The sequence below is a fragment of the Carettochelys insculpta genome, chromosome 3 (assembly GCF_033958435.1).
Source record: "Carettochelys insculpta isolate YL-2023 chromosome 3, ASM3395843v1, whole genome shotgun sequence".
Taxonomy (NCBI): Eukaryota; Metazoa; Chordata; order Testudines; family Carettochelyidae; genus Carettochelys; species Carettochelys insculpta.
This window is the reverse complement of record NC_134139.1, coordinates 199,336,787-199,358,479: the sequence shown is the minus strand read 5'-3', so window position 1 is coordinate 199,358,479 and position 21,693 is coordinate 199,336,787. Positions and strand designations below refer to the sequence as shown.

The 21,693-nt window shown below is 45.7% G+C and overlaps 1 protein-coding gene across 1 annotated transcript in view; it reads right to left on the bottom strand.

The window, feature by feature from the left end:
• TFAP2D (transcription factor AP-2 delta) overlaps window positions 1–21,693 on the bottom strand; it is a 57,700-nt gene that overhangs the window by 11,604 nt on the left and 24,403 nt on the right. Inside the window, exons 6-7 of the mRNA XM_074989013.1 lie at window positions 15,930–16,071; window positions 5,911–6,024 (exon numbers count right to left, since the gene is read on the bottom strand). Coding sequence (XP_074845114.1) covers window positions 5,911–6,024; window positions 15,930–16,071 — 256 coding nt within the window. The remainder of the gene's footprint in view (window positions 1–5,910; window positions 6,025–15,929; window positions 16,072–21,693) is intronic.

The window sequence follows — 21,693 nt, the reverse complement described above, 5'->3', positions numbered from 1 at the left end:
AAGCGTTTGGCTCTGTTGACAGAATGGCTGGACTACCCAGCCACTCTCTCGACAAAACAGGCACCTGGAAGCACAGCAGACAAGGCTAACTATTGTTCTGGATGACCTGTTTGTCAAGAGAAGCGGCCCCCCCCCCGCCCCCAGAGCATCCATACAACTTTCTTGTTGACAGAATCTGTTTTCAGTGGTGTTATGCCTCATATCTGAGAGGCAGAATGCTGCCGGCAGAAGTTCTGAATTTTGCTGACAAACTGTTGATAAAACACGTTTGTGTGTGGACATTCCACTAGTTTTGTTGACAAAACCCATGTTTTGTGTGCAAAACTCACTGTAGCCAAAGTCTGTAAGGTGCCACAGAACTTCTAAATAAGACATTTCATTTTTATGAGTGTTTTGGGAATAGCCAGGCTATGAAAGGCCCTGTGGAAAGATGGCCCACGTTCTTTCAGGCTACACAAGTCCTCTGTGTCCTTTTATTGTTAATATAATGTTGTGCTTAGAGAGATTTTTCTTTTTTATTGAGGATTCATGAAGTCATATTTGACACCAGGGAGCTCCTTCAGCAGGCTTGATGACAAAATGTGTGCAAGGGTAATTTGAACCTCATGACTGTGTGGTTACGAGTATAAATCTCGAACTTGGGATCTCTGTACCATGTTGCACAAGCCCACCACTACTTGAACTAAAAGGCAAAGATAATAGCAGATTCATATACTTCTATATGTGGCCTGGTCACTAGTATTGAACAAAAACCCACTGTGAAGTGGGCATCAATGTGATTTCACAAAGTCTGTGGACGACATTGAGTTCTTGCAGGATTTACACGTGGACTTTGTGAACTAAGTGGTGCAGTCTGCCCCAAGCTGTGCAAAAGTCCTGTCTATTTTTAAAGCTTTTCATCATGTTTATAGCCAGGCTATGGCTCATTAACTCCAAACCCAGATCACAGCCACATGCAACATGGAAACATATTTCCTAACCCTTGGCTGTACAATTGTACCCACATTTTCCTCATCCTTTAACTCAAACCTAGTGTAAGTGCCCACAGGCAGACTTGAATGTGGGACCTCTGGTGCTTAGTGCATGAGTCTCAACAGTTTGAGCTAAAAGCCACCTGGCTCTCAGCTAGGGCTGCAGAGAAGACTCATTCCTCCTTTGTGTATGTGGTCTAGGTGCCACCACAGGGGACAGTGAACCATACCTGTATGTGTGTGGATTACACTAGCATGATCCTTTTATAGTGTAGATCAGAAAACCTAACAGTGCTTCTGTAACCAAGTTTAGCACTTCTGCTTCCAAATTCTCTTTGAAGATGGCACCCTCAGGCTATGTCTACACTACAGTAGAAATTCGAATCTAAGGCACTTAACTCGATTTCTAAATTGTGACTGTACACACATCAAATACCATTACTTCAAACTGAGAGGGCGCTATGGCCAATAGTCTTACTCTGACAACCTGAGCGGGATTAACAGGAAGTTTGAACGTAAGAATTCGGATTAATGGTAGTGTGGAAACAGCTTCCATTTAAATCAGTTTTATTGGCCTCCAGAGGAGTCCCACATGTATCCCACGATGCCCCATAGCTGTCCGTTGTGTCTGGTTGCATCTCCAATGCTCTCCAGGTACACAGGAAATAAGGTAACAGAAAGACCGTGAATTTGAATTTGAATGGAATCTGAATTCATTTTCTTTCTGACCAGCCCCCCAACCCCCATGGCACAGATATTGGGAGCTGTCTGTTGCTGGAGGGGAAGTCTCCCCCCTGCGGCAAAGATTTCAGCAGTTGGCTGTCGACAGGGAGAATGAGGGCAATGCAATGCAGGAAGATGACATCACATACCTACAAACACTTGTGAGGCATTTTTTTCCCCATACGGCACCTGCAAAAATAACCCAGAATGCTATGGGGTGAGGGAACTATGGGCCAGGTTCCCATAATGCACTGCTGCAACAGTCCCTCTTTGGTGATTTAGTGTGGTAGCACTGACTCAAATTTGTGGGGAGTTGAGGATACTCAACTCTGAATTTATAAAACCCAGTGTTAGAAATTTGAATTTATCTCATAGCGTAGATGTTGTCTGGGAAGCCATTGAAAAGAAACTCTTGAAACATATGCCAAATGCTCTCTCCAGACTCACACAAGGTAGGATAATTGCTCACATTTTCCCTGAGTACTCTGATCCAAACCTGGCTAGTGAACACAATTAACGCACTGTACACCTGTAATGTAGAGCAGATGAAACAGTGTTTTCTGCAGTCACTTCAGATAGGCATGTCAGAAGCTAACCGCACAAATATGGGTGTATCACTTGTGTGGATGCGCCTATGGTTTATGACTATCTAGTAGGGTTGTGTGAAACTCAGCAGTTTTCAGGCTCACGGGATTTCTTTGAATTTTTTCTCGCTTTTGGTTTGCATGAGCTTTGCATCTGAGCAAACCTTGAAACTCTTACTCCTTCAGTTGGATTCCTCTCTTGATGAACTGGGATCTCCACAAGAAACACCACTGCTTGATTTGAGGTGAACAATTAAAACACTGGGACACAGGAATTCCCACACTCTGTCAGCCCCACGATCCACCTGGTTCAATGGCTGGTTCTTAGTGTCACATGCCAAAAATTGCAGCTGGCAGTTACAGAGTAAACTTATTCCTAGAGAAAAAATCCTTATACTCCACAAATAAAGGCTAGACTGTGCTCTTTGCACAAGAATTTATATGCTATCCAAAGCTCTTATTTATGTCCTGATATTTACTATTATAGCTCTGGACAGTTATGTTGCCTTTGTAACTGTGCAGGGTTGTTTTTCTGTTTTTGTTTTTTTCAATCCTCTTTTCCCAAAATGCTTTTCTTTTGACCCGTTTTATATTTGCTACCTACCCATTTCATTCCATATTACCTTGCTCTTGTCTTAAGAGAGAGAGTAAAAAGAAGTTTACAGTCCATTATCTCAATATTAAACCTACAGGAAACTAAAGCAGTTTTGCATGATGCAATTATCAGCTCCAGGGCCACCAACAGGGGACAGAGGGCAAAAGGGGGATCTGCCTCAGGGCCTGGTGATTTAAAAGGGACCAGGTCTCCTGGCCACTGCCACTGGTACCTTGGTAGTGGCATTGGCTGAAGCCCTAGGCCCTTTAAATCGCTGCCAGAGCCCAGGGCAGTGCAGAATGGGCAGTGCTGAATGGCTGGCAGCGGGGACCTCTTCTGCCCAAGTCCCCTCTCCTTCCAGGCACCCACAACTGGCCTCTCCTTCTTGCTTAGGGGTCTGAAGATTCCATCAGCACCCCAATCAGCTCACATCAGAGTGAGAGATACCAAGCAAAAGCCTAATACCTTTTTATGTTTGCCAAAATGTGTGAGAGCTTTCAGAACAGCTATTGCACGTTTTTGTAAGAAAGAGAAGAATAATACCTTGTCCAATGGGAGCAGCAGAAGCTAACAGTAGGGCCATTGTGCTGTAACTACCTATATCAGCACTGGAACAGAAACAAACCCAATCATCTGATTTTATTGGTCACCTAAGGGTTGTTGCTGTTCCAATCAGCGACCTCCATAGCACCACAGGGCCCCGTAGTAGCAAGCTGGGGACACAAGCTGACTTGGAGGAAGAGTATTGTGGCCCTTCCACTTATCTTGATCAAGTCACTTCCTAACCCTAGGGTAATTGGGCCATGTACTTCTCTGTATGAACAGTAGGTGGTGCAACAGCATCCTGGAATGTTAGTAGCCATGTGTCTGGCCTTGTCTATAGTTACCTGCATGATCCATCCACTTCAGGAACACAGAGGCTGCATTTACACTAGAGCGTTTTGTCAATAAAACCAGGGTTTTGTCCACAAAACTTATGGCGCATGCATACACAAAATGCATTTTGTCGACAGTCTGTCTACAGAATTCGGCACTTCTGCCGACCGTGTTCTGCCTCTCCACGATGAGGAATAAGGCCTTTGTTGACAGTTTCTGTTGACAAAAAAAACTGTGTAGTTGCTTCTGGCAGCCCTCAATCAACAGATTCGGCTTCTGGGTCACTGGGAAACCCTGTCTGCGATGCTTTCAGTTGTTCCTTCTGTTGAGAGAGTGTCTGGGCAGCCCAGCTGCTCTCTGAAGACAGAGTAGATTGGTCTTTCAATCTGCTTGTGCATGTAGATGCGATCTGTCAACAGAAGTTTTGCTGGGAGATCTCTTCTCACAGTAACTTCAGTCAACAGATTGCTGTAGTGTAGACACAGCGTAGCTGTAGTTGGCATACCTACTACATCATCTTGTATAGGCTGGTAAGGTTGACCAGGCTGCTGTCACTTCTGTACTGGCTACTCTTATTGTTTTTCTGGAGTATCTGCTTGATCCAGAGCGAGCTCAAAGATGAACATATTGTATCTACAGTAGATGTAGTAGATTGACAGCCATTTGCTGTCTTCCATGGAGTGGAAATGAGGCCTTAGTTTAAGATTTTGTCATGAGTATTTTTAGTGAAAGTCATGGGCAGGTTACAGGCAATAAATAAAAAAACCACAGAAGAGCATGAACTACCCCTGACTTTCACTAAAGTATCCCTGGCAAAATAGGGAGGGATGTTCCAGGGTCCCTCGTGCTGTGGTGAGTGGGAGCTCCTGCGTACCCACCCCCATGTTGGCTAAGCAGCTCTGAGAGGCCCCACTGCCCTCAGCAGCAGGTACCCTTGGGGGGTTCTCTGTCACCTGCGGTGAGAGGGAGCTCCAGAGAGTGCCCCACCACCTACCACGTCTGGGAATTATGCCCCACCACACATTGCCTGCTGTGGCTGGGTAGCTGTGAGGCGTTTCCCCTGTCTTCCCCTATGGCTGGGCAGCTTCAGAGTCCCTCTTCTAGTGGAGGGGTTGGGAATTGTATGGTGAGGTAATGGGGTGGATCTGCAGCCTCAGAGCACAAAATATTGGGGATATCAATGGAAGTGACATCCTCCATGTCTTCCATGACCTCCATGACATAACCATAGTCTGAACCATGTCTGAAATGTCTGGGATCTACATCTGGAAAATATTTCATTGAAAGATGAGTCCAAGCCCACCCCAACATTTCAGACTATTTCACTCCAGAAATGGGTTTGTCCCATCAGAGTTGCAAGAGCTACTCCCTAAATGGGGGAGTGTCTGGTTCAAACCTGTTTATCGTCCTAGATTTTTTTCCCTCTTGAATTCACCTGTTGACTGATGTAAATCCCATCGGTGCCAAAGCCAGTCAAGTCACCAGTGAAGGAAATTCTGCCCTTAGGCTCTGATTCAGCAAAGTCCTCAACCACATGCCCAAAGGTAAGCAACTGACTATCCCAATGAAGGCACATTGCAAAGTTCAGCATCCTCAAGGAAGGACATGCTGATAGCTGCGACTGAAGTCTTGGTGTAGCAGGCTACTGAATAGGGGGATGGAAATCTTGACTTTAGTATTGGTCCATTCCCCCATGTCCACTTTAAGTCCCATGGGATGTAATGGGAGAGGAAAGGTGACCTGGGGGCAGGTGGTAGGGGCAGGCAGAGGGGGCAGCAGCTGCAGGGGATCACCACCCCTCACCCCTCCAACACTTACCTTGTGGCACTCCACCTTGCCCTCCCAGCCCACTGAGACCCACTTCTCCTCGGGCAGCTGGGACTGGGAGGCTTCCAGCTGCTGCCACAGAAGATGGGGCTCAGCAGACCAAGAGGTCATAGTGGAGTGCCACATGTTGAGTGAGGTGGGAGGGAGGCCAGGTGGGCATCACCCTCCTGCGGCTGCCATTGCTGTCTGATGCCTGTCCCCTGACCCAGGCAATCCCAAGCCATGCTGGTCAGGGGGGAGCAGAGGCCAGGATGGGGGCAGAACTGGGGAAGTTAACCTCAGTCTCAATCATTCTTTGGGAAGCTGTACCACAAAACTACATCAAAGGCCATACCTGAAATGTGTTAAATGCCTCTGGATATCGAGGTCTAATATGGGAGTTGGTCTTGAGGATCCAAGGGGCGATCTGTCTTGACTCAGTAGGTCCTGGAATTCTTTACATATCTGTCTGAGAGGAAAGGGTAATCATTTAAAAAGGGATCCACGCAAGCTCTCTTCGAAGGCTGACATCCACACCAGACATCAAAACAATTCAACTTGATAGCATCTTGCAGACCAGCCTTAGCATGAAAATTGTTTAAATTGCATTGAGACATGACAGCAAAAACTGACCCAAAGTGTCAATAGACAGACATGGTCAACAGACACGTCACAAGCCTCTTTGGAAGACCCTGTATAGACTAAAGAAATAGATTGTGTTTCTAAACCAGGTTTGAAATATTGAACAGTTTTAACACCTTTAAAGATGTGTGACTTGGGCCAGCTAACACTCGTTCACAGAATTAAATTTGGTCTACGGAGGCAGGGTAGTTTCCAAAGCCTGTTAACATTTTAGGCACACTCTGTACGTGTCTGCAAAATTTGTACATGCACTGTACAGGCTGGCAAAATTATACTTGAATGTGCAAGCTGGCTAACTGTGTATAAAGTGCACAGTCCCCAGAGGTGACTCATGGTATCACTTGGGAGGAGAACCACTCATCTATGACCCTGCCAAATTTTAATTGCTCAATAGGGTATCCCCACATGCCCCCTCCCTGCCCCTCTGTGAAATTCTCCTGCCCGCCCCCTGGCTCCAGGCACCAGTCTCTCTTGCTAGAGCTCCACCCCACCACATCCAAGGTTCTGAAAACCTCACTTCTGCAATCAAATGTGGCAGTGGGAACTGTGGAGCAAAATGTTCCTAGAATGACTTGCCCACCCTGGTCCTCATTATTTCCATGTCATGACTACCTCCTATCATCTGCAGTGTTCTGGGCTCATGACCTATTCCAGCTCAACACAGACCTCTCTCTTAGGCTGACAAGAGGACAGAAATTCCATTTTGCAGCAACTTTTCAGAGGTTAAATTCTGGTTTTGTTCTATGTCAAAAGCTTTTGGATGTTCTTGATGAAATGGCGGCGTGTCATCGTGGTCCCTCCAGGTTTCAGTCTGAGCTTGGTGTCCATCTAGGCCTGATTCAGAGGAGAGATGTTCATCCCATTTGACTCTGACTGAGGCACAACAGGGATTGGAAGCAGGGTCTGTCATATCCCATCCAAACACCTCCACCATCAGGCTATAAAGAATAAGGAAGTTGTGCCTTTCTTTCCCTATTGCCTCGCCTGCCTCATTAAAACTTATTCAAAACCACTAAGTCTCCACAAACATTTGGACAAAAATATTCAGACCAGCTCTAACATCTCTATTCACGGTGTAAAAGAGTAACTCCACTAACTGGCAGCAGTAGCAAGCTGTTATCCTCTGGCAGAACAGACACTGGAGGGAAATGTGCCAGTGTACATTACACAACCCTGCTGGTAGAATAATCTCATTCTGCATGTTTGAGGCCTGTTAAAGTTTCAATCCTTTTGGATAAAACTTTTGTAATGAATCCCACACAAGAGTCATCTAGCAGGTTTGAACTCAGGATGTCCAATACCACATTCCCCTTCAGGAGGGGAGGGGGATGCAATCCCTGAAGCAAGTAGCTATACCAGGCTAGTAGCTTTTGTGATAGTCTGAGTTTACCCATCTTGCCTTTCGTAAATGGTTGCCGTGAATATGCATGAAAGAATTGCATCAGTGCTGACTTTTATCCTATTCAGCACTTTTTCTCATGAAATTACAGAGAAGTCTATGCATAAGGCATATACAGTTTTAATGAATCAGGTGCTTAGAGGGGAAGAAAGACCCATTTAACAACAGGAATCAGTCAAGCAATTTGGCTTATAAAGATCTAACAGACCTCAGATGCCTGTCACTTCTACCTCCAAGTTCTACTTGTTGGACGTCGTCAGCTTAAAAATTGTTAGGATTTTGACTACAGCAAGTGTAAGAGCTGAGCCAAATGCTCGGTTCTTGTCTCTTCCAGCTGAACATGTCAGAAATCATTAAACAGTGCTGAGGATTGAAGGGGCAGAAAAGCAGCTTTACGTTATCCATGAAAATTGACAGAGAGCCTCCTTTAGAGTGGCTGCCCGGGCAAGGAAGTGTCTCTGGAAAAGTGACTCAAAGGGGTTCCATAGTCACTCCACCCAGGACAGTGTGTGTGCTTCTGCTTCTGCTCTGCCAGAAGAGTGGGCCAATGGCACACTGTCTCAGCAGCTGAATGGGTGCATCAAAGAGGCACAGTGCCACCCATGCTCCAAGGGAATGCAAGTTACTACTACTCCTTTCCATGGTTCAGCATACTCATTGCTCTGCGTCCAGTCATCTACTCAGGCCAGGGAGCAAGTGGGTGGGGTCAGGGCCCTGCCACTGTTTATCCTTTCACCTCCCACTTGACTGCATCCCGAGCCAATGTTCTACCACTACCCACTGACCCCCTGTCCCTCCTCCCTTCCTTGCAGCCAGCTATGTCAGGCAAGATGCCCCAGCTCTCTTCCTCAGTCACAGCACTAAGCTGTAGCATAGTAAAAGAGACTAAATTCATTAACTGAATATGATGCTTTACTCCTACCATGGACAAATGAGGACTGTTAATGATTGAGGGGATACGTATCCAGAAGGGTTATTTCTTGCGCCGGGTACAAGTTGCACCCACAAAGTTTGCTCCTTTTTCCCCATTGCACACACTAATTTCAGACACCCCTTTTACACCTGCAGTTGAATGTGGGGTGCCAGTCGGATGGTGCAAGTGCTCAGCTGTCCACCACACTGTTCAAAATTGCAAACGCAAAAAAAGTCTGCACATGGGAAGCTGGGTATTTACCTTGCTACTGTTCGCTCCTTGGAGGCTCTACCACAAACCTGCTCTGCTGACGTATGAAAATGATGTTTCCTTCACTGCCAGGGATGGGCAAACCAATCCGTGAGATATTAGAACCCATCAGAAGTCATCCCCAGATTTCAGAACTGGCTGACCTGTTCTGAAGTTTAATGAAGTTTGACTCTCTTTATGGGCATATTAATGTCTTTTAGAGCTGACTTAAGATTTCACAGGAAACCAGTTCAGTCAATGAATTTAGCCTCATTTGCTACACCTGGAGCTGTGAGCAGATTGCTATTTTCTCACATTTTCTCTCAGTTCAGGGCCTCAATTCTGGTGTTGAACAACTGTAGCCAGACAAATGTTTCCCCATTATAGGCCAGTTTTGCCGCCCCTCTAAGGTGCCTCAGAGGGCACAGGGCACTAAATAACAGCAAACAGCACAGTCTTAGATGTCTGTCTAAGGGGCCCAGATGTGCTGGCTCATCGTGACCCTGAGGAACAGAAACATAGATAAGAGGGCTAGTAGGCTAACCGTTAACAAAGGGACCTCAAAAACTGCCTCCGGCTGGTACTGATAAGTGGTGCACTCACTCAGCCATCCCAGGAGAGAAATCCCCGCCCTAGCAAAAGAATGTCCTGTACTCCTAAATTACTTATCTATTCCTCTTACAAGTGCAAATTAAGCAGAAACCACCCTTGTCAGAACTGGTGTCACAAAGATGGACCAGTACGATCTGGCATTATATATAAGAAAGAGAATATGTGACCCAAGGGGTATAAAGATGGGGCCAGCAACACGCTGATTCTGAGTGCATATTCACCAACTAGCTGCTGGTCGGGTCAGGTGATTGCCTCCCGAGGTCAGCAACTGGGGATGCCCAACCTCGTATTCGGTCTTTCCGCGGAATTGAGAGACTGATCCTGCCTTGGCTACGCTGGTATCGAGAGACGCAAGGAGGGTAGGAAGCACCCACATTAAGGTCTCCTTTCTCTAGTGCGCACATTTGAAAATTAGAGCTCTATAAGTTGATATTGTTGTATTTGATTGTAACGTAACCTGTTAACACCTGTACTCTGCTAGCATATAAGAAGTAGACAATAGCCTTTTGTAATCACACACTTAAGATTATAGCTTAATAAACCTGTAACTAGTTAAGCATTTGAACCTGACTGTTGCTTCTCTTTGTTACTGTAACACAGCCGGCACTATCGAAAGAACCTTATAGCTGTTTGGCTATACTAGCCTGGCCATTGGTGAGAGCCTAGCGTGGAGTCATGCCGCCTCCATGGGGCAGACTCCTGGGGCGCCCGTAAGTCAATCCTGGCTGCCCACTGCAAAGGGATAGTTCGTCCTAGCAGTTAAAGTCTCGGGTGTGGAAAGGCTCTTAGTGCTACCATTGGGGCACCCGTCAGTCAATCTTGGCTGCCCACTGTGAAGGAGCTTCTCACTGTAGCAGTAAAAGACTTGGGTGTTTAGGACCCTGGGGCATCCATCAGCCTTGCCCAGGCTGCCCACTGTGAAGAAGCTTCTCGCTTTAGCAGTTAAAGACTCGGATGGTAACAAGGGCATAGTTGGTACCTCACCGCACATTACCCGGCCACCAGCTAACAACGACATATACTTAGTAATCTCTAATTACTGTCATAGCTGCATAAACAAAACCCCAGATACAGCAAGCAAGCAACTCACTCAAATGTTAATTACAGTTATATATCAATGAAACTAACGCTAATGCATCAAACACCAGAGTAGCTTAGTTCCATAGCTGTATTTTATGTCCTTCAATAAATGAGGACCATGCAATGGTGTGGAAGATATAAAGGTGATCACATGGCAGGATCCACCTGTTTTGTGCCAGAGGTGTGGTTGGTTAGCCTCTGTTCCCACTTTCCTCATGCAGTGGGTTACACTGGGGCAATTAGACATGCTTGGCCACAGAAGTACTGCCAATCTCAAAACACCCCCGTGAGTTGGGAAATTGCTGTTACCCTCATTTCACACATGGGGAACTGACCCAGAAAAAGACTGAATGAGTTGCTCAAGCTGTCTGTTGCAAAGGAAGGAATTCAGCCCAGTCTTGGCCAAGCACTCTAACCACTACACCATCTTTCCCACTTTCGGTAATAAGTTTCTGACTTGGAAAATAGATCTTCTAGTCCTACTTCATTATGCATCAGTTGAATAAGAGTCAAAGCCACCAGTACATTTCCCCTATGTTATAGCTTTGCTGAGTTAGATGTTTTGTAAGGGTTTTACACCTTCTTCTGCAATATGTGTCATTGTCCATTCTTGGTGATCAGAGGCTGGAGTATGGGGGTCATTGATCTATTGTCTCATAGCATTGTCTATTCTGGAATATAATCATGAAATGAGCCTGAGGATGCCCCCAGTCTGAGGTCTGAGAGGTAAGACAGAAGATGCTTCATGCAGTTTTACACAGGTAGCCATACCTGCAGTGCATCTGGCTTGTGTGAGTGCTAGGAAAAGAGGATACTTTGAAACAATGCGTGCATGTGAAGTAGGTGTGCACTATATTTATGTAAATAATTGATGTTTCCATGTGGACTTTGGGGCGCTGACAGAATAATTGTTTTTATGGCTCTTTGGGAAACTCAAAGTATTTATCGAGGACTGTCTGCCTCTGGTCTGTTTATAGATTTTCAGCATTTCTTTATATCTACAATGAATGCCAATAAAAAGTGGCACACTGTGTCACTCCACTTTATGTCAGCGGTATGATTTTTGAACTACTGCATGCAGAGGTTATGTGGCCTTTGAGCTTGTGACACTTTGATGTCCATTACATTCTCCACTCACCACATACGGCGAACAGGACACTATGGCGTGGCAAATACGGATTTCAAGCGGCTTGCCACTCCTGGAGCCTTTAAATGTGGCTCCTCCTCAGAGCCGCATGAGGGGTGTGCTGTCTGTCCACTCCATACACATGCTCCATTGCTTGGTTCTGGTGAGTTGCCGACATTAAATTAGAGCAGGGGGTTGGGGACAGCCTGGATCTTGGGGAGGTCATTCAGTGAGAGGAGTGGGAGGGGGAAGTGGGGGCATCTGGCTCTCAGGGAGGGGGAGGGATTTTATTTAGACAGGGACGCGAATGTGGTGAAAATGGAAAGATGACAACCATAAGTATAGTGATCTTTGAATTCCTATTGGACACCACTGCTCTAACACATCTGTGCTCACCAATAACTGTTGTGATTATCCCAGGACAGTGCACCACACCTTATTAGGGTATAAACTCCTTGGTTCAGAGAATTTTATTTTTTTGTTTGTCCATTGCCTGGTACAATGGGGTCCTGGCTCAGCAGTGATCATCCTAGGCATCATAACAATATAAATAATAAATAATAACAATTTGAAACTTTACAGAGTCAGTGAAGCTAGGAAGCTAACTTTACTGCTCCCCTTCAATTGGAACTAAAGAGTAATCTTCTGCAGCCTGCTAGTAACGTGTGCTAATGAAACACACAAAAATAGGGAAAATCAGTTTTGCTGATTTTTCAAACCTTCAAAATGTTGACAAGTCTATGACAGTTTTCAGTCATTAACAAATTTCTACGAGCTGATTGAATAACCTGAAAATGTTCCTTGGGAACTTTCTTGTTGACTCAAAATGCCAACAATCTCACCAGCTCTATGCATGTGATTAAGCAGTTATGATTCTATCCACTAGAGGGCAGTGCCCAGCAACCTTCCCACCAGTTGGTTTACTTCCTTTGTAAGGTAACTACACCTTTAATGGAGAGAGAAAATAACAAGGCAAAAGTAAGGCAGCTGCCATTGCAGGATGTACTAGAAAATATAATCAATGAAAGGAGGCTTGGGAGACTGAGACATTTTCACCATATGGAAGATGGGAGGCGTGTTGTATGGTAGGAGTAAGGCCAAGGAAGACCTGGCAGAAGACAGTGACAGATGAAATTGAATGCACTGATGTCGTGGGAAGAGGTATCATACCCAGCAAGCTACTGTAATCAGTGGAAGACTGGACTGTGCAGTGTATTAGTGGCACAGGATCTAAAGTAAGGTTAGATACAGCATATCCTTGAGGTTCCCAGGAATTTCAGTTTAATTTCTGATAGTGTAACTATCCAGAGCTTAATAGTTGTCACATCACAGTAGTTATGAACTTCTTGACAAAACCTAGACTAAAGCACAGATCCTCCAAGTCCATGATGACTGCTCAAGATACCTTGCAATAATGGAGAATGTTCATTATTAGGCTAGTTATGGATGTATTATTTATTATGGACCTTGTCATATTTGAGGTCACAAGATGGCACAGTTCAGTGTAGTTCTAATTCCATCCAGTAGAGGATATTGGTAACATACACCCCAGACAGTCCACTACATCAATTCCTCATACAATATGACACATAGAGGAAGCCGTGCTAGCCTATACACTATCAAAACAAAAAGCAGTCAAGTAGCACTTTAAAGACTAGCAAAATAGTTTATTAGGTGAGCTTTCGTGGGACAGACCCACTTCTTCAGACAATAGCCAGTCTGACTATGGTCTGAAGAAGTGGGTCTGTCCCACGAAACCTCACCTAATAGACTATTTTGCTAGTCTTTAAAGTGCTACTTGACTGCTTTTTGTTTTGAATATGACACATGATATCTTTACTTTAAAAAGCATGGCTAATGTTGACCAGCTACCTACCAATTTTAGCTAGTGGAGGGGCAATATGGCACTTCTGTCCCAGACAACATGATTGCATCATGGCAGCAATGGCTGCATTAAGGATCAGGGAGCACTTCCATTTTAAACTGCTATTTAATTCTCTCTTTATTTATTTCTTCTATGGCAGTGTCTCATGTATACAGAATGAAATGAGTAAGGGCTAAGTTATGACTTGGACTGTGCATCAGGGCTGGGTAGATGGTAGCTAAGATAACCTCTTTAGGCCTCCGGTTGGACTGGCTAGATTTTGGGTCCGAAAATGCAGAAGTCAATGGACTTTATATGCCCAATACTCCTCACTCTGGCTACGTCTACACTAGCCCCAAACTTCGAAATGGCCACGCAAATGGCCATTTCGAAGTTTACTAATGAAGCGCTGAAATGCATATTCAGCTCTTCATTAGCATGCGGGCGGCCGCGGCACTTCGAAATTGACGCGCCTCGCCGCCGCGCGGCTCGTCCCAATGGGGCTCCTTTTTGAAAGGACCCTGCCTACTTCGAAGTCCCCTTATTCCCATGAGCTGATGGGAATAAGGGGACTTTGAAGTGGGTGGGGTCCTTTCGAAAAGGAGCCCCGTCGGGATGAGCCGCGTGGCGGCGAGGCGCGTCAATTTCGAAGTGCCGCGGCCGCCCGCATGCTAATGAAGAGCTGAATATGCATTTTAGTGCTTCATTAGTAAACTTCGAAATGGCCATTTGCGTGGCCATTTCGAAGTTTGGGGCTAGTGTAGACACGGCCTCTGTGTGAGCAGGTGGCTAGCAAACTGAGAAAGGGAATTAGCAGGCCTGCCCCCAATGGACCAGCTGGCAGAGCTGAACCAGCCTGGGGAGAATGACAATTTGTTGGTGGCATAAGCCAGAGGCAATTTACTATCTCCTGAGGGCAAGGAGAGAGAATAGATGAAGTTGTGCCTTGGAGGGGTGTTGTTGGCTCACCGTGTCTCCTGGGATATCCCAGGGGTGGTGCAGCTTACACATGCCACCCCCTTGCTTCAGGCTATGCCTGGAGGTACAATCAAGCCCTAAATACTTGATGGTTGACCCAGAAACATCAACTCACACTGAGCCAAAAGGGTGTTTTAGCACCTCCTTGGTTATTTACTGATCCCTACATCTCTAAAACACATTAGACAGCTGATATATGCGAGGAAAGAACGTCAGTATAATAGTAACAATGCTTTGCAGTCTCCTCTTCCCTTGTATCTGATCTTCTCAAAGGTCTGTAGCAGCATGAATGCAGAAGAATTCACACCAAGCCAATGATGCAAAGTCCATGCATAGTCTAAGTCATGCGTTATTCTCACACCGCACATGGAACATTCATTTCCCTCAGTAGGAATCCCATATGCAGAGCACTAGATTTCATAGCCCATCCATGGTGTGCTTTACTGCTTAGAACTCAAAGTCTTGACTTTGACTCACATACAGTGTTGGATATACAAACAACACAATTGCAGCAAATGTCTGCTCTAAATGGACAAAGAAACTTGTGGCCCAACTATACATGAAAAATTGTGACTTTTGGTGGATATTGTCTTGGTTCAAATGGTCTGCATACATTATTCCCAGCAAATCTTTTTTCATGAGTTATATTCTGGCATTGTTTGTTCCCGTTTATTTCTGCCACCAAAGAGTCAGGGTCATCTTGTGAACTGGGAATTCAATCTGTCACAGCCTTCCAAGTATGATGTTGGCCAACTCACTTAGGCCCTGATCTTTAGAGGCATTGCTTTGCTCAGCATGACAATGTCGAAGGCAGGTAGGAGCCTAAATCTCATTTGCAAAAGGATTTAGGAATTTAGGAGTGCAAATTCCATCAGTAGCTGAGATCTAGACTCCCCAGCAGCTAACGCCCTTTTGAAAATTGGCTGGCCCCCAGATCACTTAGGAGTGGTGATGCTGAGCGCAGCAGGGCCTAATTGTTTTAAAAATCATCTCTCCATTGCAGATCCCCTGGGGTGGCAGGGAGGGGTGGTAATTTGCATAACTCCATGGGCTTTTGTGGAGCTGTGACTCTTGTATCAGCTCATGATCAATCTCCAGTGGCTCAGTTCCTGCACTGTACTTTGGGAATAATTATTGTTTATTAATTGTATTATGATAGCAGATTTGAGCATTTCATGGAACAGGATTCCACTGTGCTGGACTCTGTATAAACATAGAACGCCTAGAGATGGCCTCTTTCCCAAAGAGCCTATATGTTAACAATATTCCCTTTCTGTACGTGCCCCAATCCTGCAAAGATCTATCCACATGCTAAACTTCATGCACTCTGAGCAGTCCCACTGTACACCCTTTGGGTTAAAAGCTGTCTCTTACTGTGTTTTGACAGCACTTGGAGCAAAGGGGCCCTGATCTCCAGCGTGGCCTCTAACGCAACTAATAATAAACCTCCCATGTTCCAAATGAAAAGCTCCTGGACACATTTCTTGTGTTTAATGATTTTTCTTGCTTACTTTGTCGCTAGGATCATCTTTTTCCTTGCCGTCTGTTCCTTCTGTTCCATATGCTGTCTGGCAAGATGTTCTCCGACTGCCTTGGCTGGGAACTCTGTTTCACAGGTGTAGCCAAAATCCCTGGCCAAATGTAAGGCTTCCCCTGCAGGCAGACAGAACAGGTCAGTCAGGTTATATGAGAGGTTTTATTTACAAAAAGACTTTTTTTCAGCTGTTTTTAGAAAAATAAGAACGGAAGGGCTGTGTCTACACTCGCATTCCTCTTTCGAAAAAGGCATGCAAATGAGGGAAATTGAAAATGCAAATGAGGTGCAGATTTACATATCTGGTGTCTCATTTGCATTTTCTTCTTTCGAAAGAAGCTCTTTCGAAAGAAGAAAAGCAGCTGGGCCCTCTGGGCACCACTGCAATATAAACAACAGCCCTGATTCAGCCAAGTCTTTAAGGCCATCATGTAGCCTTAAGCATGTGATTCAGCCCAGCGGCTGCTTACATAATGAGTCACATCTGCGTGAGATCAACAGAAGGGGTAAATGCTCAAGGATTAAAGACTTCTAGGCATAAGGTGGCTATGGCAGAAAATCTTGAGAGTTAGGACTGTGGGTATATCCAGTGCAGCCAACAGCCACTGCAGGCCCAGGGGCACAGTGGGATGGAGGCCCGGGTCCCCACACCAGAAGGGGTGGGACCAAGGGTGGAAGGGCATGGCTTAGGACAGGCAGCCCTGACCCCTCCCACATTCCCTCAAAGCTGCATGCACAGCAGCAGAATAGTGCTGCTGTGGCATCTCAAAGGATAGGCATTTACTTCAGCAATGGTGGCAGCTGAGGCTCTGGGCCCCTTTGAAAGGCCAGGCCCTAGGGCAAGTGCCCCCTTTGCCACCCTCTGTTGATGGGCCTGGGTATGTCTACACTGCAGTGTAAATCCATGTTTGAGCTGGGGTACAAAGCTAATCCCCTCACTTCTACACTGCAACCTCACCAACACAGGGTTTGAACCCAGGTTTCCATGAGGTCAAAACCTCCATCAAGCCAGGTCCTAGGGTTTGAGCCCTATTGCTTTGCAGTGTAGCTGCAGCCCTGTTTGACTCAGGTCCCAGGAGTCACCTGAAAGAGAGCCACAGTGCCATGATACAACTTCCTTAGTCCTCTCTGTCCTGACAATCCAAAATCCATGGCACTGAAAGCAAAAGCCTCCTTGCCCCTCACTAGGCAGACAGCTATAGCTCAGGCCAAAATTAACCTATTCCATTCTGGTCACCTATTTGCATGCATGCAGTGAGGCAGCAAGCCTCCTGGGTCTGCAATGGAGAGAAATTGAACCAAATCCTTTGCAAAGTGAGCTGCTTCCTCGTAAAATGCATGGGGGACAGTAAAGATTTCCCACCGTGAAACATAGTCCTAGGGCTAGAGCAGCCACGTTGCAGGGCAGGAACTCAGTATATGCTGGGATATGGTTACTTTGACTCAGATCTATGCATTGCAGTGTGGTGTGAGAATCCTGGGCTCAAGCAGGTCTCAGAACATGTTATGGTTAAAATATAATGTATATGATCATGGCAGGGTTTGGTGACAGGGATCAGCTGACTTGAATCCTACTAACCTCAGGTTTATTTTGCCATGCAGGAGAAAGGAAAGCAAATGTGAGTACAGTTGTAAGTACTGTGCACCAGTGGACTGAACATATACTGCCCTCTGCTGACACTTCTGCCTAGGGGATTATTAATTTTGAATTTTGTCTCTTGCGTAGATATCTTGAGTAATTTCTCCAGCTCTGCCTGGGTGCTACTTAAGTACAAATTAGGTGTAATAACATCTCTCTCTCTCTCTTAAAGGATACGTCTACACATGCCCCTCCCTTTTGGAAGGGACATATAAATAAAGCAGATTGAAAATGCTAATGAGTCGCTGGTATGAATATTCAGCACCTCATTTGTATAATGGCAACCACCCAGAGCGTCAAAAGTGTTGCTTTCGAATTGCAAACTAGCCATGTAGATGGGGTTCCTTCAAAAAGAAACCCCGATTTTGAAAGCACCTTTGTTCCCAATTTCAATGCTCTGGGTGGCTGCCATTATGCAAATAGGGCACTGAATAGTCATATTCAGTACCTCATTAGCATTTTCGACCCACTTCATTTACATGTTCCTTCCAAAAGGGAGGGGCATGTGTAGACATAACCAAACTGCTTGACTACTTCTAAACTACAGCAATCTTTCAAAAGAAGTCCTTCCAGAAAATCTCTTCTGAAAGAACTTCGTTCAAAAGAGTGCATCCACATGCAAAAAGTGGATCAGAAGAGTGATCTGCTCTTTCGAAAGAGAGCATCCACATGACCCCTGCTCCTTTGAAAGAATGAGCCAGGGATCAAAAAAATCAGGTGCCACGAGGTCTGCTCTTTCATAGGCCGTGTCTACACGTGCCCCAAACTTCGAAATGGCCACGCAAATGGCCATTTCGAAGTTTACTAATGAAGCGCTAAAATACATATTCAGCTCTTCATTAGCATGCGGGCGGCCGCGGCACTTCGAAATTGACGCGCCTCGCCGCCACGCGGCTCATCCCGACGGGGCTCCTTTTCGAAAGGACCCCACACACTTCAAAGTCCCCTTATTCCCATCAGCTCATGGGAATAAGGGGACTTCGAAGTAGGCGGGATCCTTTTGAAAAGGAGCCCCGTCTGGACGAGACGCGCAGCAGCAATCCGCGTCAATTTCGAAGTGCCGCTGCCGCCCGCATGCTAACGAAGTGCTGAATATGCATTTCAGTGCTTCATTAGTAAACTTCGAAATGGCCATTTGCGTGGCCATTTTGAAGTTTGGGGCTAGTTTAGACGTAGCCATAGAATCACAGAATCATAGAATACTAGGACTGGAAGGGACCTCGAGAGGCCATCAAGTCCAGCCCCCTGTCCTCATGGCAGGACCAATAACTGTCTAAACCATCCCTGGTAGTTTCGAAAAAGGGGTCTGCGGATTGTCTACATGTTTTCTTTCGAAAGACATTTCAAAAGAAGTAACTCTTCCTAAAACAGGAATGGACCAGTGCTTTTGAAAGGAGCACTGCATTCTTTCGATTTAATTTTGAAATAACACTTTTTGGTGTGTAGATGCTCCACTGGATATTTTGAAAGAGCCCCTTCGTTCAAAAAATATTTCAAAAGAACTTGCTAGTGTATAGCTGTCTGTGTATGTTGGGTGCATGTATCTGTACATACTCAAACAAACACATTTGCTGAAAATTACACATTCGCTGGAAAGAGAAAATGGATACAGATTTCATATAGTGCTTTGCTAAGATGCACCTTGTGAAAAAAATGTTCTATGTTATGATTTCAGATTCTAAACGCTTCAGCCTATAGGGTATAATTCTATATGCACTCTCATTGTTAAGCAAACCCGAGAGTTGACCCCAATGCCAGCACATTGTTTATTTAGATGTAGCTGTTATTATGTCTTTATCTACATGCCAGTGTTGCACATTCTTTAGTTTATTGATTGGTGGAATTCTTAACTGTATGTAGGTTGGAAAAAAATTGTCACAAAACTAGAGACTGGAAAATGAATGGCAGTTTGGGAAATGTTGAGGAGCTGTATCAGGTCTTGTTTTGGATGTCTGCTTATGATTTTGATGATTGCACTTTGTTTTTTAACTTCCCTGGATTATTATTGCTGATTTTGTGGCAGGCTAGTCTCTCCGTAGTAAAGATGAATGCTAGCTTCCCCTTAGCAGCCCCACATTTTCCAATAAATCACCCCATTTAAACTCAAAAAATGACTTTGCTGCTAATAGCCAGAGCTTTTCCCTGAGTGGGAGACAAAAGACAAAGTCAGGGATCATTTGTTATTTTCCATTAAATCAGGGCTCTGCCTTGTTTACAGCTCTAGACAGCACTGAATGGTAACATGTCCCTGTAACATTTGGCAATTGACCGGGAAGATTTGCATGATTGAAAGAGACAGTTCTTGAGGCTGAGCTGGCATAAGCCGCTCTGGAAAGCCCCACTGGTGGGACCAGGCCGTGCACCTTGACAGGCTTCTGATGGCAGGTGCAAGGAGCAGCGTGAAGCTCTCCTGGGTCTAGCTGAGATGGAGGAATGCTCTTATGCAGAGTGAAGGCAAGGGGCAGCGTCCCAGGAGGGGAACATTATAGATCTGAGCCTCTTCTCCCCCTTGGCTTTCCCTCCATCAGATGGGACTATCCTGCAGAGCTCCCATACAAGGAGTGGAGGTGGAGGCGGATGTTGTCTTTCCCTCCCCATATGGGAAGGAAGGAAAGAGGCATGTGGGAAAAAAAAAGGCTGGGATGGGAAAGGGTTATGTCATTGAAGACAAAAGAGTTGCTTTGCCTGTTGACCTATTTACCAGGCAGCATAGTGCTTGGGATCCCACCAGGAGGGGTACTGAAGAAATTATCATTGATAAAGTATGTGTAGGGTGAAGTAAAACAGGTCTGTCCATGGGTGGTTTGGCAGAAAAAAGCCTGGCTTGTCTTTTTCCTACACACTGGATTTTCAAACCAGTGACACGTTGGGATTTTACACCTTGTGAAATCACGGTGTGGCTGGGGAGCAGCTTCTCCAAGCAAATGAGATCTTTGCACTCCTGCCTTCTGCTTTCAGCCCATCCTGGATCGTGACCCGGGGACATTGGCTGTCAGAGGATAACTTGCTGTTTTGTGAGTTAACAGAGTGGCTCTGCTAATTGGGTGTTGCAGCTGACTCATAAACCTCTTATGCATCAGCCCCTGCAAGGGGAGAAAGGGCCACATTCTGGCACTGGCTGCACTGTAATGAAGTGTTAAGGCAATGGGAGATTCAGCCTTTGCAGCAGCAGAGCTAGGTGTGGATTTTACTCCTCCTGAAATCCATCACATTCAGCCACCTTGGTCAGGTCCATTGCCCCAGGGCCTGGTATTTCAAAAGGGTACAGAGCAAAGGCCACCACCGCTACTTCAGCATCAGTGGCAGCTGGAGCTGCAGGCCCCTTTGAAATGACACAGAGCGCAGCTCTGCATTGCTATGGGGAGCCCAGTACTGCCATCCCAGCAGCACTAAGGGCTGACTGCCTTAGCCTTGTCCCTTCTGCCCTGGGCTCCCCCCTTTCTTGGGATGTGGAGCAGAGACCCCATCGCACTTTGCCCTAGGGCCTGCAGCGGCCCTCAGCCCTGCTGACCTTGGTTTATTTGTTTCCATTTCAGCAAGCCCACGTGAGAAGAACTCCTGGCTCTAAATGCCTTGACAGACAAGAGAAAATACAATCCGATGAATCACCAGCCAGCCTCCCGCCTCTGCACAAAACAGGCCACAAAAACCATCGTTTCTCTACTTCCACTTCCACAAAAACCACAACCTCACCCATGAAATGCAGAGAACTTCTACTGTGAGAGGAGTTGCAAGGCTGGCCCCAGAGACCAACAGATTACAGGAAATTCAGAGCCCAGGAAGGGGAAGACTGAATTCCAAAAGACTTCATGGAGAATTTCCTGCTAGTGGCTTCTTCTGTTGTGTACCCTGGACACTGTCTCACACACCTCTCCTCTTCTCTTGTAGGGCTGGTTTCACGTCAGTACTTTGCCTCATTTCTTAGGGCATGTCTACAGAGAAAAGTTATTCTGAAATAGCAGCTGCTGTTTTGAAATCATGATGTGAGTGTCTACACAATGCAGTTGTTATTCTGAAATAATTTTGAAATAGCAGTTGCCTTACTTCAAAATAGGGAAGCTTCATTCTACAAGGAATAGCACCTATTTCAAAATAGGAGCTC